The following is a 13,025-nucleotide window of genomic DNA, read 5'->3' as shown; positions in this document are numbered from 1 at the left end:
CTATTGGGGATTAGATGGAAGATAATAGAATTAGGTAAGTGTAAGAGAAAAAACTGACAAATAGAAGATAAAAGAAAAAGGAGAAAAAAGAAATTATATAGGGAGCATAAGAGGAAAAAATTGAAGAGAGGAGAGGAAAAATAAATTAAGAAAAAGAGATGAGGTAGGAAAAAAGCAAAGAAAAATCTCCCAAACCCCAATAACTGGTAAAGAAGAAAGGAGAAAAGGAGAAAAAAAAAAAAGGAAAACAAAAAACCACAGACACAAAAGAGAGATAGAGAAAAGAAGTTTCTCTGTGATTTTGAATATGTGATTTTCTTTTTGGATCTACAATTTTGGAGCAGTACCCCCAAGTCAATATGTATCCCTGCTCACACTGGTAGATAAAGAAGGCAGTCAGACCTGATATCAGTGATTGATGCAGGCACCAGCAGGCAATAGAATTAGGGCAAGGGCACCAATACTGTGACTTTCAAACCCAGAGCTACTCAGGCTGAACCTGCCCTCTGGCTGTGAGGGCAGAGCCTGTGTTCTTTAGCTTTATCTCTTCAGGGGAATCTCTCTCCTGCCTGCTCCCTGACTGCAGCTGTCTACAATGGCAGTGGCTCATCAAGTCATGGTGGGATATAACACTGAGAGCCCTGAAGTGAAGCTGTCCAATGATTGCTTTGAGTCCCTGGATTTAAACAATTAACCTTTTCCCAGAATGGTGTCCAACCAAGCACTCTACAGGGATATAGAGGGACTAGAGCATAGTGGTGAACCTATGGTACATGTGCTGCAGTGGGCATGCAAAGCCCTCTCTGTTGGCATGTGAGCCAAGCTGTCCCAGCAGCCAAGCATCAGATAACAATTATTTTTTCTAAATTAAAACCTCAGTATTCAGGTTTAGTTACAGTGTTGGCACTTTGCAATAAATAAGTGGGTTTGGGGTTGCAGTTTGGGCACTCAGTCTCTGAAAATTTCACTATCACTGGACTAGAATCACCCATCAGCTGTTTCCTGTTAAAGGACTCTTATAGAAACAGAATCCCACACTTTCCTGCAGATCACAGAACCTGCCAGGTCATTCTACCACAACATTTTTTTCCCTGAAGACCTCTGGAGTCTTTGTCTGTGTCTGTGTAGATTTGGTCTCCCTTTTCTGCAAGCCTTGAGCTGGGAGCTAGGGAGAAAATGCATACTGTCCTTTGCGTGCTCCTGTGTTTTGTCTCTTGAATTTCTTTGTAGGTTTTAATTTTTCTGTCAGATCCTTCTGGTACCCAGGGATCTACTCTGCCCCCCCTCTCCCCCGCAAGTTATTTTCTGTGTCTGGCTGGATTCTGAATCTCAGAGAGGCTGAGTTGTTAACACTTATCACTCTGACATTTTCCTGGAAGTCCCTGTGTCTGGCATCTTCAGCGTTGTATTCTTGAGATTTATCTATGTTATAGCATGCACCAGTATTTCACTCCTTTTTATTGATAAATAGTATTGTTTGTGTGGATATAACACATTTTGTCTATGTATGTATCACTTGATGGACGTTTGGGTTGTTTCTACTTCATGACTATTAGGAATAATTCTTCTGTTAGATTTGCATATAAGTATTTATGTAGATAGATGTTTTCGTTTCTTTTGGAAAGGTACCAAGGAATGAAATAGCTAGATTATATGGTAATTTATTTTCTTAACTTTTTAGAAACTACCAAACTTTTTCAAAAATGATGACACTATTTTATATTTCCATCAGTAATATATAAGGATTTCTACATCCCTGCCAACATTTGTTATTGTTTTGTGTTGTTTTGAGAATGCATCCTAGGGCCTTGCAGATGTTGGGCAAGGTCACTACCACTAAACTACATCCCCAGCCCATTGTCAGTGTTTGAGTATAGCAATTCTTCTGTCTTGTTTTTGTAGAATAAGTTTCACAAGATCACTCCTGCCTTTCCTTCCTCCCTCTCTCATAAATAGGTGTGGATCTCCTAGGTTGATCCTTTTATATGCTTCTCAAACTTTGTATTTTTAGTCCATACTTCTTGGGACTGTTACTTTGCTTGTGTTAATTGCTTACTATTTAAAATGGAAATTTTCTTTGTCCTGACAAGGGAATCGTTCTGTTGGTTATACCTATATTAGGTTAATAGTGTTGATAGCCAGTCGTGGTGCACATCTGAAATCTCAGCTCTCTGGAAGGCTAAGGCAGGAGTATTGAGAGTTTGAGGACAACCTGGGCAATTTAGTGAGATCCCATCTTTTTGTTTGTTTGGGGTTTTTTTTGGTACTGAGGATCGAATTCAGGTCCTCATGCCTGCCAGGCAGGTGCTGTGCCACTGAGCTAAATCCCCGGCCTGAGATCCCATCTTTAAAAAAAAAAAAAGTTGCTATTTTCTTTATAGCTTCAGATTTTGTTTTTTATTTTGTTTTTTGTTGTTGTTATTTTAATTTTTAGACAGGGTCTTGTTAAGTTGGCCAGGCTGGGCTCAAACTTGCTGTCCTTCTGCCTCAGCCTACCAGATTGCTGAGGTTATAGGCATAAACCACTGTCCTCAGCTCAAGTTCAGAAATTTGAACTTAATAATTTTTTTTTGGTACCAAACTCGGGGTTTGGGGTACCGAGCAGGAGTATCAAACTCAGGACCTGCATTTGTGAGGCAGGCAGCAGAACCACTGAGCTAAATCCTTGGCCCTAATAATTTTTTTAAAAATCTAGAATTATGTAACAGTGGGAACTTAATGATATGAAAGACTAAAGTGACAAATTTGTTTTGGGTAGTAGTAGAAGATGTAGCTTCCTAATGACAGGAATGCCCACATCGCCATTCCTGATGGAAGTATCTGGTAACCCCAAGATAATGATCATAAAGTTGCTTGGTTAGAAAGCACTGAATCAGACTATGAGAACTGGGAGATCTTGAGTATGATTTTTACTCAAGCTGAGAAAGCCCTGAGCTATGTGTGTCTCACAGGAAAGTCATTCTATTTCCCATAGAATAGTACCTCTAGATACTTGTCATTGGGCAGGGCTCAGTTAGACATTAAATAATTATATTCTTTGATGAACATTTCTCCAGGCTCCAAATAGACTATTTTCTTTCAGTTAGAATTAAGAAAGGTTAATATTCAGGGTTATAAGTACACTCTAGTCACGCATGAGTAAAATCAGATGATCACCAAGGTTCCTGAGGGAAGTATTTACAAACGATTTGTTAGGGTGTAATGGTTCTGCATACTGTTTTCATCGATTTATTGTGAATTTGGTTTCTGAGGGTGACCTTACTTCAATGTAACCTAACAGTCTGAAGGTCCTATATTGTGGCCTCATACATTGACTAGAACATCAGTTTTATTTTTCACTTTGTTTCAGACTAAAGAGTTTCTCATGTCTTATACTAGCAGACTTGTATCTCTGGGAGGTACTCCTAGGATCAAGGCTTCTGGTTACTCTTGTTTTTTGGCAATACTGTGGATCAAACCCAGGACCTTCACACTGTGTTACATCTCAGCCATTTTCTATTTTTTACACAGAGTCTGGTTAAGTTGCCCAGTACCACAAAAAGAAAAAAAAGTTAGTATAAAACTAGTACCTCTGAGATTGTGATGAACTTGTCACCTAGTAAATTAACTTATTAGATTTGCTTAATCCTCTCTGCCAAATAAATCGAGGATGATGATGCTTTAATTTGTTTCTAGTACATATCTTGTCATTCTGTTGGACTTTCTTATTATAGATGAGAAATAAATGACAACATCTTTCAGCCTTAACTTTGAATCCATTAAAAGAATACTTTGCATTGGAATTTTTTCCTAAAGTACCTATGTTTGCATGCTTCGATATTCATTTGTTTCTTTTCTGCTTACTCATAGTATCTTCCCTTCAAAGAGTGTATGACTGGTAGAATGATCCTGGATATTTTATTTTTGACAGAAATATATTTAGTTGCTATGAAAGACTAATATTTATTGTAGAGAACCTTAAATTCTCTATCTTTTTGGGTAAATCTGAGTTTAAGGTGTCTCCTTTTTCCACTCCCTTAGGCTGTATGTTTTCTCTCATTTTGTAGAATTTAGTTAGCAACTTAAGGCTGCAGGGACATTGGGTGCTAATCATGTTACCTTAGCCATTTTTGTGAGCCTGGGGGTTTGTTTGCTGACATATGGCATAGGATGTTATGGGAAGGCAGAAAGTAGTCATTTTGAAATCAGAAGTACTATTCTTCTGTGGTTGAAGGCAAAGAGATAATAGCCTAAATGTTGTTTTTAAGTTTGGAGCCTGGGAAGGGCAACCCAAGTGGTGGTGGTTCCAGTCTCTTTATGCTGTGGTATTTGAATGCAAAAGCCTTCCTGTGTACTCCCAGTTCATTTGATATTTGCACAAGAATCTGTTACCTCTGATCTCATTCTTCAGAAGATACTGAAGAACATTATTGCTCTAACCTCTAACATCAGATTTTTTAAAAGTAGAATTTCTATTAATAGGGTCTTGAGTACTTTTTCCAGTATTCTCAGGCTCACTCTTTATATAGGCTTTTCTCCCCAGAGAACCATACATATACTGTTGGTGTCTTGACTCTGTTTCTCCTTCAGTGCTACCTTGCTCTGGCCAAAGGAGGCTTATCTGATGACCATGTCCTCATCCTGCCCATTGGTCACTACCAGTCAGTGGTGGAGCTTTCAGCAGAGGTGGTGGAAGAGGTGGAGAAATACAAGGCTACCCTAAGACGCTTCTTTAAGAGTCAAGGGAAACGATGTGTTCTATTTGAGAGAAATTATAAGAGCCATCACCTCCAGTTACAGGTAGGTGATTGCTGCCCAGGAATTTAAGAGGACACTAGGGTGATCTTGATATTGATAAAAAAATATTTAAGTAGTGGTTAACTGAAATATTTAAATTTAATCTAATATTTAAAGTATTTAATATGACTGGTCATAATAATATTAAAGTATTCATTTAAAAGTTTAAGAGTGTCTATGATAACTCTAGAAATTTCACAGTGAAGTATATTGTGGGTAAAAGTGAACAGCAGGATGCTGAGTGCTAGAAAAGGAGTGAGTAGTTGAGAGAGGTTCCAAGGACGATACAAACCACGCTTAGGTAAGAGTTTGGAAAAGAATGGAAAAGAATTTTGTGTGGAGGTCCAGCATGAGTGATGGCTTAGAGATAGGAAATAGCCTCAGAGGCCACATCAGCTTAGAAATTCGGTGATTGTGGTTGTGGTAGTTTCTTTCTGGCACATTTGTTAAGGTTTCAAATGGGCCTGACTCTACCACATACATTGTAAGGAGCTGGCAAAGCCTTAAAGACAGAAGGATCTCTTTTGAGCTTTTTGTGCATCAGATATTAGCTCTCACAGTCTGTCTCATAAGTTTAAGTCCTACAGACAGGCTAACCAATGCCTGTTGGCCTGAGGAGAGTCTGTGCTGAGGGGTGCTTCTCCACTCCTGTGATGGATTTTCTACTTTCAGAAAGTGTACAGACATAACCTCTCTGGGACCTGTACAATGAATTTCTTTTATTCCCCCAACCCCTGTCCAGGTCATTCCTGTGCCACTTAACTGTTGTGCTACTGATGACATTAAAGATGCCTTCATTACCCAGGCACAAGAGCAACAGATAGAGCTACTGGAAATCCCAGAGCACTCGAACATCAAGCAGGTAAAACAGGAGGGTCTGGTGATTTTCAGGAAGGAGTAAAGGTCTAGTTTTTGACATACTTAGCCTGAGGTACTATCAAGGAATTCCAAAAATGTTAAATAGGCATTGGACAATTTGGAACCAGATCACAGTATGTTGATTAGACTGGAGATGGAAATAGCATTACACCAAAGTCTTAATGTTTTCTTGGGAAGAGCAAGAAATTAGACATTTGCCAAGTTGGAAACTTAGCAGGAGGGTGCCCCTGGGAGGATACTGGTAATATCTGACAATCTTACTTTTTAAACTCTAGTTACACTAAGTAGTTTGAGATCTGTAGTTATTCACATATCCTTTTTCTTGTACTTTTAGACTGAATTATTTGCCAAGTTAAAGCTTTTAGGAGATGCGCTAGGGTTTTAGATTTTCAAAGCACTATATATGTCCTCATACAACTCTGTTTACTTTAGATTGCACAACCAGGAGCAGCATATTTTTATGTTGAACTTGACACAGGAGAGAAACTTTTCCACAAAATTAAAAGGAATTTTCCTTTGCAGTTTGGAAGGTTTGTATGTTTTCCTTCTTTTCAGTATATTTTCACTAGAACCATTATAAATAAAGTGGTGAGCTGCATGAACAATTGATAATAAGCCATGTAGGAAACATGCCTTACCCCAAGGAACTTACAGTGTCAGAAAAAGTCTGATTTGCCATGAAATACAAAATGTGAAATGTAGCTTGACAGAGTTTTGGGAAACAATCTACTTTAGAAATTTAGAGGTAATCCCAGCACTCAGGAGGCTATGGCAGGAAGAGCACCTCCAATCTGAGGCCAGCCTGGGCTACATAGTGAGTTCAAGGACAGCCTGAACTGCATTGTGAAACCCTGTCTCAAAAAAAACAAAAAACGAATTAAGATGTGGTATAGAGATGTACAAACTCCCATGATAAATATAATTAATATGTACTGCAAACATGTACTAATAAAGTATAAAACAAAAACTGGGGTAAGAGAGAAATGAAGAGTAACTGCTAATAGGTATGATATTTATTTTTGGGTAATAAAATAGACTAGAATTAGATAGTGGTAATCAGTGCACAAGTTTAAAAATACACAGTAAGTGCCCAACTTGCAAATGAGTTCTGTTTCGGGAGAACGTTTGTAAGTTGGATTCGTTTGTAAGTCTGACAAAGTAAGTCTTATATACCTTTGACACAGATATACAGTGTAAAGCAAACACATTAAAAAATCAAACACACACAAAAATACTGTAAACTGTACTTTTAAGCACATAGCAGCACAACTGTGACAATGTCTGGCACACACATGAGCTACTTTCACTATTCACATGTATGAATGTTCCTAATGCAAGGTCCATTCCCATTGGTTAAGTTTGCAACTCAGATGTTCTCAAATCAGGGACTTATTGTACTAGCCAAGTATGGTGGCACATGCCTGTAATCCCAGCACTCAAAGCCTGAGGAAGAAGGATCATAAATTTGAGGTCAGCCTGGAACTTGGGAAATTGAGACCCTGTCTCAAAGTAAAATTAAAAGGGCTGGGGTTGTAAGTCAGTAATGGAGTACTTTCCTGGCGTGTGTGAAGCCCTGGGTTCAGTTTCCAGTACCAAACAAACAAATAAACAAAAAGGAACAGTGCTAATATCTGATCTGAGGTGATTTGAGTAGAAACTGTATGAGAACTGAGTAAGATTAACAGATTTAACATCTGTGTTAAGTGACTGTGTTTGCTATTGGGATCTATGTTTAATTAGGAGTGCTTCCTCAGACTCTGCCAGAAATATTATAATATATATAGTATATTATATGAATCACCTTTTATATTGTTGTTTTTTGAGACAAGGTCTTGCTATGCAGTCCAGGCTTAAAAATAGATAGATAGATAGATAGATAGATAGATAGATAGATAGATAGAAAGAAATTAATTCAGAGAAGGAAGAATTTATTTCTGTTTGGTATAAGGGCATTATGAAAGGATCAAAGTGAATTTAAGAGATAGATTTAGAGGGCAAAGACTGGGGTGAAGGCATTCCAACCAGAGGTAGTAAAGTGCTACCATTGAGCATATGCCATGGATCAGACACTGCTAAGAACTTTGTGCATTTTCTCATTTAATCTTCACAGCTTTGTAAAGTAGGCATTATCCCAATTTACTAATATAGACATTGAGGCTCTAGAGCAGTGTCCAAGAGAATTTTCCACAAAGATGGAAATGATCTATAAATCTGTACTATCAAATACAGTAATCACTAGTCACCTGTGGCTAAGTTGAACATTTGAACATGTGGCTAAGTTATTGAAGGACTGAATTTTTAATATTATTTAATTTTAATTAATTAGAATTTAAATGTAAATAGCCACATCTGCCTAGTGGTACTAAATTGGTTAGCATGTCTTAAAAGGGGTAAAGTAGCATGCCTATAGTCACACAGTGGCAGATTTAAATCCAGGTCTGGTGGACTGCAAAATGTGATGTCTCAATCTTATTATTCTGTAGTATTCTAGAAGGCTGGATGAGGCTTTAGTTTTGCTCATAAGATCAGGCAGAACATGACTGCAAGACCATACAGAGAGCAGTATAAGTTAGGCAAAATTGAAGACAGCAAGTTACAGGCATGAAGAGACAGAGTCTGAAGGGGAGTAGAAAATACACAGAATGTATTATCTCATGTTAGTATCTGATTTGCAGCTGTTTTTTCTCCCTAGTTAGAATTGGGCTTTGAATGACCCCAGAACCATTTCTGGATTAATTTGGAAAACCTCTAAAAGACTGCTCCATTGTCTGCATTTTCAGAAAGATAATTGATCAATGAGAACAATGGTGTTACATGCTTCAAACATCTGCCTTGATCTTTTTGTTGTTGCCTTAACAACAGTTGCAGATACATATATGTGGAACAGCAAACATTTATATGTATATTTACTTTATATGTGTGTATATATGTATGCATATATATTTGTGTAGTGGTGCTTTTAATGATAACTAAAAAGCCATGGAAAACTTTATCCCTCCAGGATATTTTATTTTCTCTTTCTTCCAATTTGTCCAGCGTATATAATATTGATATATTAATGGTTGGCAGTCTGATGAGATACAGCAACAGATTTATTATATACATTTATAAATGATGGAACTATAGCTTAGAAAGCTTAACTGCATAGCTCAAGGTCATATGTTACTCACATTCGAGCCTTTTATTTTGTTTTCAAATACCATTCCATTCTGTTTCTAAACAAGTATATATTAACCTCAGGTACCTGTGATTTTTGTAGTGTCCTAAATCTTTTTCTTTCTTTATTTTTTTCCTCAATAAAGAACTGTAATTTAAAAAAAGAAAAAAACAACAGATGCAGATAGGCACATGATTAACAGTGTACATAGGCATATGTCTTAGTTACTTTTCTCATTGCTGAGACAAAATACCCAACAACCAAAGTTAAAGGAGAAAAGGTTATTTGGTTCACAGTTAGTAGAGATTTCAGTTCATAGTTGGCTGGCTCTAAGAGAGGCTGGCATGACAGAGGGGTATCACAGAGGAGAAACAGTTCATGGCAGGCAGAAGGCAGCAAGCAATAAGGGATGACCCTCTTTCTTTTCCTTATATCTTATCCAGGCTGTCCACTCCTAGGGGATGTAGCTCTCACCCTTAGTCCTAGCATTGCATTCTTGATCCCAAAATCACACACCGTAAATCCAGCCACCTCCAAAAAGCCCCACCTATGAGCACATGAGTCTTTGGGGGGACATCTAGATGGAAGCCATAATAGCATATAAAGCTTACAAATGGGAGATCCTTTGATGGTGTTTGTGACAGTCATTTATATTTTCAAAGTGAATATTTTCAAAATAATGTATAGTTAATAACATTTTACACTTACAAAATACTTCAAAAGCCATTCTTTTTCTAGCTGTTAAAGAAAAGTGATTCTATCCTAATTTTACATCTAATGAAATAGGCTCAAAGTATGCCCAAAGTATGAGCTTAGGTCTTCTGTGCCTTTTAGAGGACTCAGATGATTTATTTCTACCCCTATTTACTATAGCTTCAAAGTAGAAAATGGACCAAGTAGATACACAGAATTATTTATAATATATCGACATAAGTAAAAATAAATAAAAATATGAAACAATAGAAATTAGAAGCAGATATATCTATTTATATGTTATTTTCTTCACATTGAGCTTGTGTTGTTGTGCCAGAAGGAAAGCCAGGAGAATTTTAGGTCAGAATGGATATGACACCCAACTCTACTTTCAGTTAGACTCATGGTCTAATTGAGATGACAAAACTAGTCTAAAGCAGGATGTATGTAATGCATAGCTAGTATAGTGCTTTGTGTTATATCTGTACTTCATAAAACCATACAAGGTAAGTGTTGTTATTTGAATTTCATAGGTAAGGAATCCAAGACTCACGAGTTGAAGTAATCTGTTCAAGTCATAGACAGCAAGTGACAAGAGCTAGGGATGGAATCCAGTCTTTTGATGGTGTCAACCAGAACCTTTCCTCCTTGTAGTATGCCATGTTGCTTCTCTACATACTGTACCAATAGTGTAGTTTCAAGTTGTTCAAGAGAGGGAGAATGGATTGTAAGGGGTCAGAAAAGGGGTGGGATCTGAGCTGGTCTTTCAACATGGGTATGATTTTGATAGATAGGATGGGAGAGATGCCACTCAGGGCAGGAGAACAGATAAGCAGTCAGAAATCTGCATACTTGCTTTGGGTGATGTTGAGAAGAGCTTTCTGGTTGGAGCAGGACAGAGAAAAGAGGGAATTTGGAGCTAATACTCCACATTTTTACTTCTTTGTGCTCTTTCTGCAGGGAAGTACTGGCCAGTGAAGCAATTCTTAATATTCCTGAGAAGTCTGACTGGAGGCAGTGTCAAATCAGCAAAGATGAGGAAGAGACCCTGGCTTGCCGCTTCCGCAAAGATTTTGAGCCCTTTGACTTCACTCTGGATGACTAACCAAAGGGAGGAACACTTTGTGAACTTTGAAAGAAATTGTTCCAGCCAGTATGTTTTTAATGAAACTGCAGTCTCTCCTGGGGATTGTTTCTCTGCCTCTTTTTCATGCATTCCCATGGAACTGCCTGCAGCAAGAGACCTAGGATTGAATTTTTTTTTTTTTTTTTTTTTTTTTAGGAAAGTCATTCTAAGATGAAAATTCTATGCTAAAAGCATGCCTGTTACTTAACACTAAGAACAGCGTGTGTTTAATCTACATTTTCAAAACAACTATCAAATAAAATCTAAGTTTTTTTTGGTCTTTTGAGACAGGGTCTCACTATGTAGTTTAGGCAGGTCTTGAACTATGTAGCCCAGGCTGGCCTCAGACTCCAGGTGATCCTCCTGCCTTAGCCTCCCAAGTGCTGGGATTACAGGTGTGTGCCATCACATCTGGCTACAAATTGTTTTTAATAATTGAGAACCCTCTTGTATTCATGTTGACCACTGAAATGAAGTACTGTGTAAAATAGGAAGGGCCGGAGTTTTAGGTCTAGCTCTTACTAGAATCATAGAGGGTGGTTTCTTTCGGGATAACCCAAGATAGAGAAGAGACTAATGGTCTTTTTCTCTTGTAGCATCATCTTATTCTTAATATAAAAGCCCATTCAGTCCTTCAGATATTTAACTCCTATGTACCAGGCATTCTTCTAGGCTCCAAGAATATAGTCATGCCTCATCATGGTGCTTTCTGTCCCAGAGTTTAGTCTAATTGGGAAGAGAGGGGAAAGATTTAAAAAGAGAAGATGAGTTCTGCTTTTAATAAGCTGTTTCAGATGTCTAACAGATATGTCCAGTGTACTGTTGGATAATCCTAAACTCATGGAGATCTGAATTATTGATAAGGCTTTAGGGACCATCAGGGTGTAGGCCATAAATGAAATTATGAGTATGGATGAAAATAAGAGAGGGTGATTCTTTTGTGCCTCAATGATCCTGCCAGTGGATTTTCTACTGCTTTCTTCCAGTCTCTCTACCTCTTGAGTGAGCAGGTACTAGCTGGCCTGGAGGAGTTCTGTGGGCCCTTCAGACAGTAAACGTGGCAGGAGCAAGTTTCTGGGGCCTGAGGACATCTTCATCACTGTCAAGTGGTGAACGTCTCCTTCTGGGGCTCCTGGCTCTTCACACCCATGTCCAAGATGGCAACTATGAAGTGTAAGCTTATGAAGAATTTCACCTCAGAAGAGCCCATTTGTCACAGTAAGGTCTCCATTAGAACTCAATCATTGGACATGGCCTGTGCTGTCAGCATTTTATTAAACTTGCCCTGGTGAAGTTCAAGAAGATGAACTGAAGGGTGAAGTCATGGTAGCCCTTTTGTGAAAATGTCAAATACTGTTTGCAGCAAAGATTAACATGTTACTGCGAACTCCAGCCTAGTGATTATCACAGTAGGTACATGCCAGGAGAGAGGAGAATCAGGGCTGAAATTTTTAAAGTAATGATTGCCCCTATTTTCTAGTACAGCCCCCACTGATTGTTGTTTACAACTTAGTAGATACCTTATGTATCCTGGAAACTGAGTGCATTTCCCAAAAACTGTGTTATTGGAAGTGGCTGTAATCTGGATACTGCTCATTTCTACTTCTTAACTGGGCAAAAGGTTAGTACCCACTCTGAAACTGTCATGAGTATGAACTTGGAAAGCATGGAGATTCAAGTGTTCCTATATGGAGTGTAGTTAATATAGCTGATGTCCCTCTAAAGGATCTGAACTCAGCTACAGGAACTAATAAAGATCCTGACCAGTGGAAAAATATCCACAAAGAAGTGATTGCCAGTGCCTGTCAGATAATTAAAATGAAAGGTTATACCTCTAGGGCCACTGGCCTATCTGTACTTAATAGAAAGTATTTTGAAGAATGTAAGAACGCGTTCAGTTTCCACCATAGGGGCCGGGATTTAGCTCAGTGGTTCTGCTGCCTGCCTTGCAAGCACAAGGTCCCAAGTTCGATAGCAGGTACAAGAAAGGAAGAGAGAGAGGGAGAGAGGGAGAGAGAGAGAGAGAGAGAGAGAGAAGGAAGAACAGAAAGAAAGAAAGAAGAAAGTTAGTTTCCACCATAATTAAGGACCTCTATGGAACAGAGAAAGAAGTACAGTATTCCTCAGGGTCCCATGTATCCTGGGAGAAAATGGTATAACAGACTTTATAAAGATAAACCTGACCCTTGAAGGGAAGCCTATTTTTTAAAAGTGCAGAAACACTTTGGGAGAATTCAGGAGTGTAAGCTTTAAAATCCAAAGCCACTAGTCTTAAGTTATTGAAAATAAGATAGCAGATGAGACTGTATATGCCAAAGTTCTGGATAAACTTGAATTCCTGAAAGTTTGAAGAGATTCCCCCATTTATTTAGCATCCAGATGCTATATGGTCCT

The 13,025-nt window shown here is 38.3% G+C and overlaps 1 protein-coding gene, 1 non-coding gene and 1 pseudogene across 4 annotated transcripts in view; all 3 read left to right on the top strand.

Moving 5' to 3' along the window:
- Cwf19l1 (CWF19 like cell cycle control factor 1) overlaps positions 1-10,911 on the top strand; it is a 39,104-nt gene extending 28,193 nt beyond the window's left edge. For all 3 annotated transcript variants that reach the window (XM_021253198.2, XM_004838663.3, XM_021253199.2), the window contains exons 11-14: positions 4,570-4,779; positions 5,519-5,638; positions 6,088-6,185; positions 10,466-10,911. In XM_021253198.2, coding sequence (XP_021108857.2) covers positions 4,570-4,779; positions 5,519-5,638; positions 6,088-6,185; positions 10,466-10,610 — 573 coding nt within the window. In that variant the 3' untranslated portion in view covers positions 10,611-10,911. The remainder of the gene's footprint in view (positions 1-4,569; positions 4,780-5,518; positions 5,639-6,087; positions 6,186-10,465) is intronic.
- Positions 5,193-5,338, top strand: LOC147825689 (small nucleolar RNA SNORA12). Its single transcript, XR_015440601.1, has one exon. It is a non-coding gene; the product is annotated as a small nucleolar RNA SNORA12 (small nucleolar RNA).
- Positions 10,912-11,580: 669 nt separating the features above from the next.
- LOC101718615 (L-lactate dehydrogenase A-like 6B) lies at positions 11,581-12,744 on the top strand (annotated as a pseudogene).
- Positions 12,745-13,025: the final 281 nt, after the last annotated feature.

The sequence above is a fragment of the Heterocephalus glaber genome, unplaced genomic scaffold, assembly GCF_053883595.1.
Source record: "Heterocephalus glaber isolate CG9 unplaced genomic scaffold, H.glaber_assembly_v1.0 deba00001497, whole genome shotgun sequence".
Classification (NCBI taxonomy): Eukaryota; Metazoa; Chordata; class Mammalia; order Rodentia; family Bathyergidae; genus Heterocephalus; species Heterocephalus glaber.
This window is presented reverse-complemented; position numbering and strand designations above follow the sequence as displayed.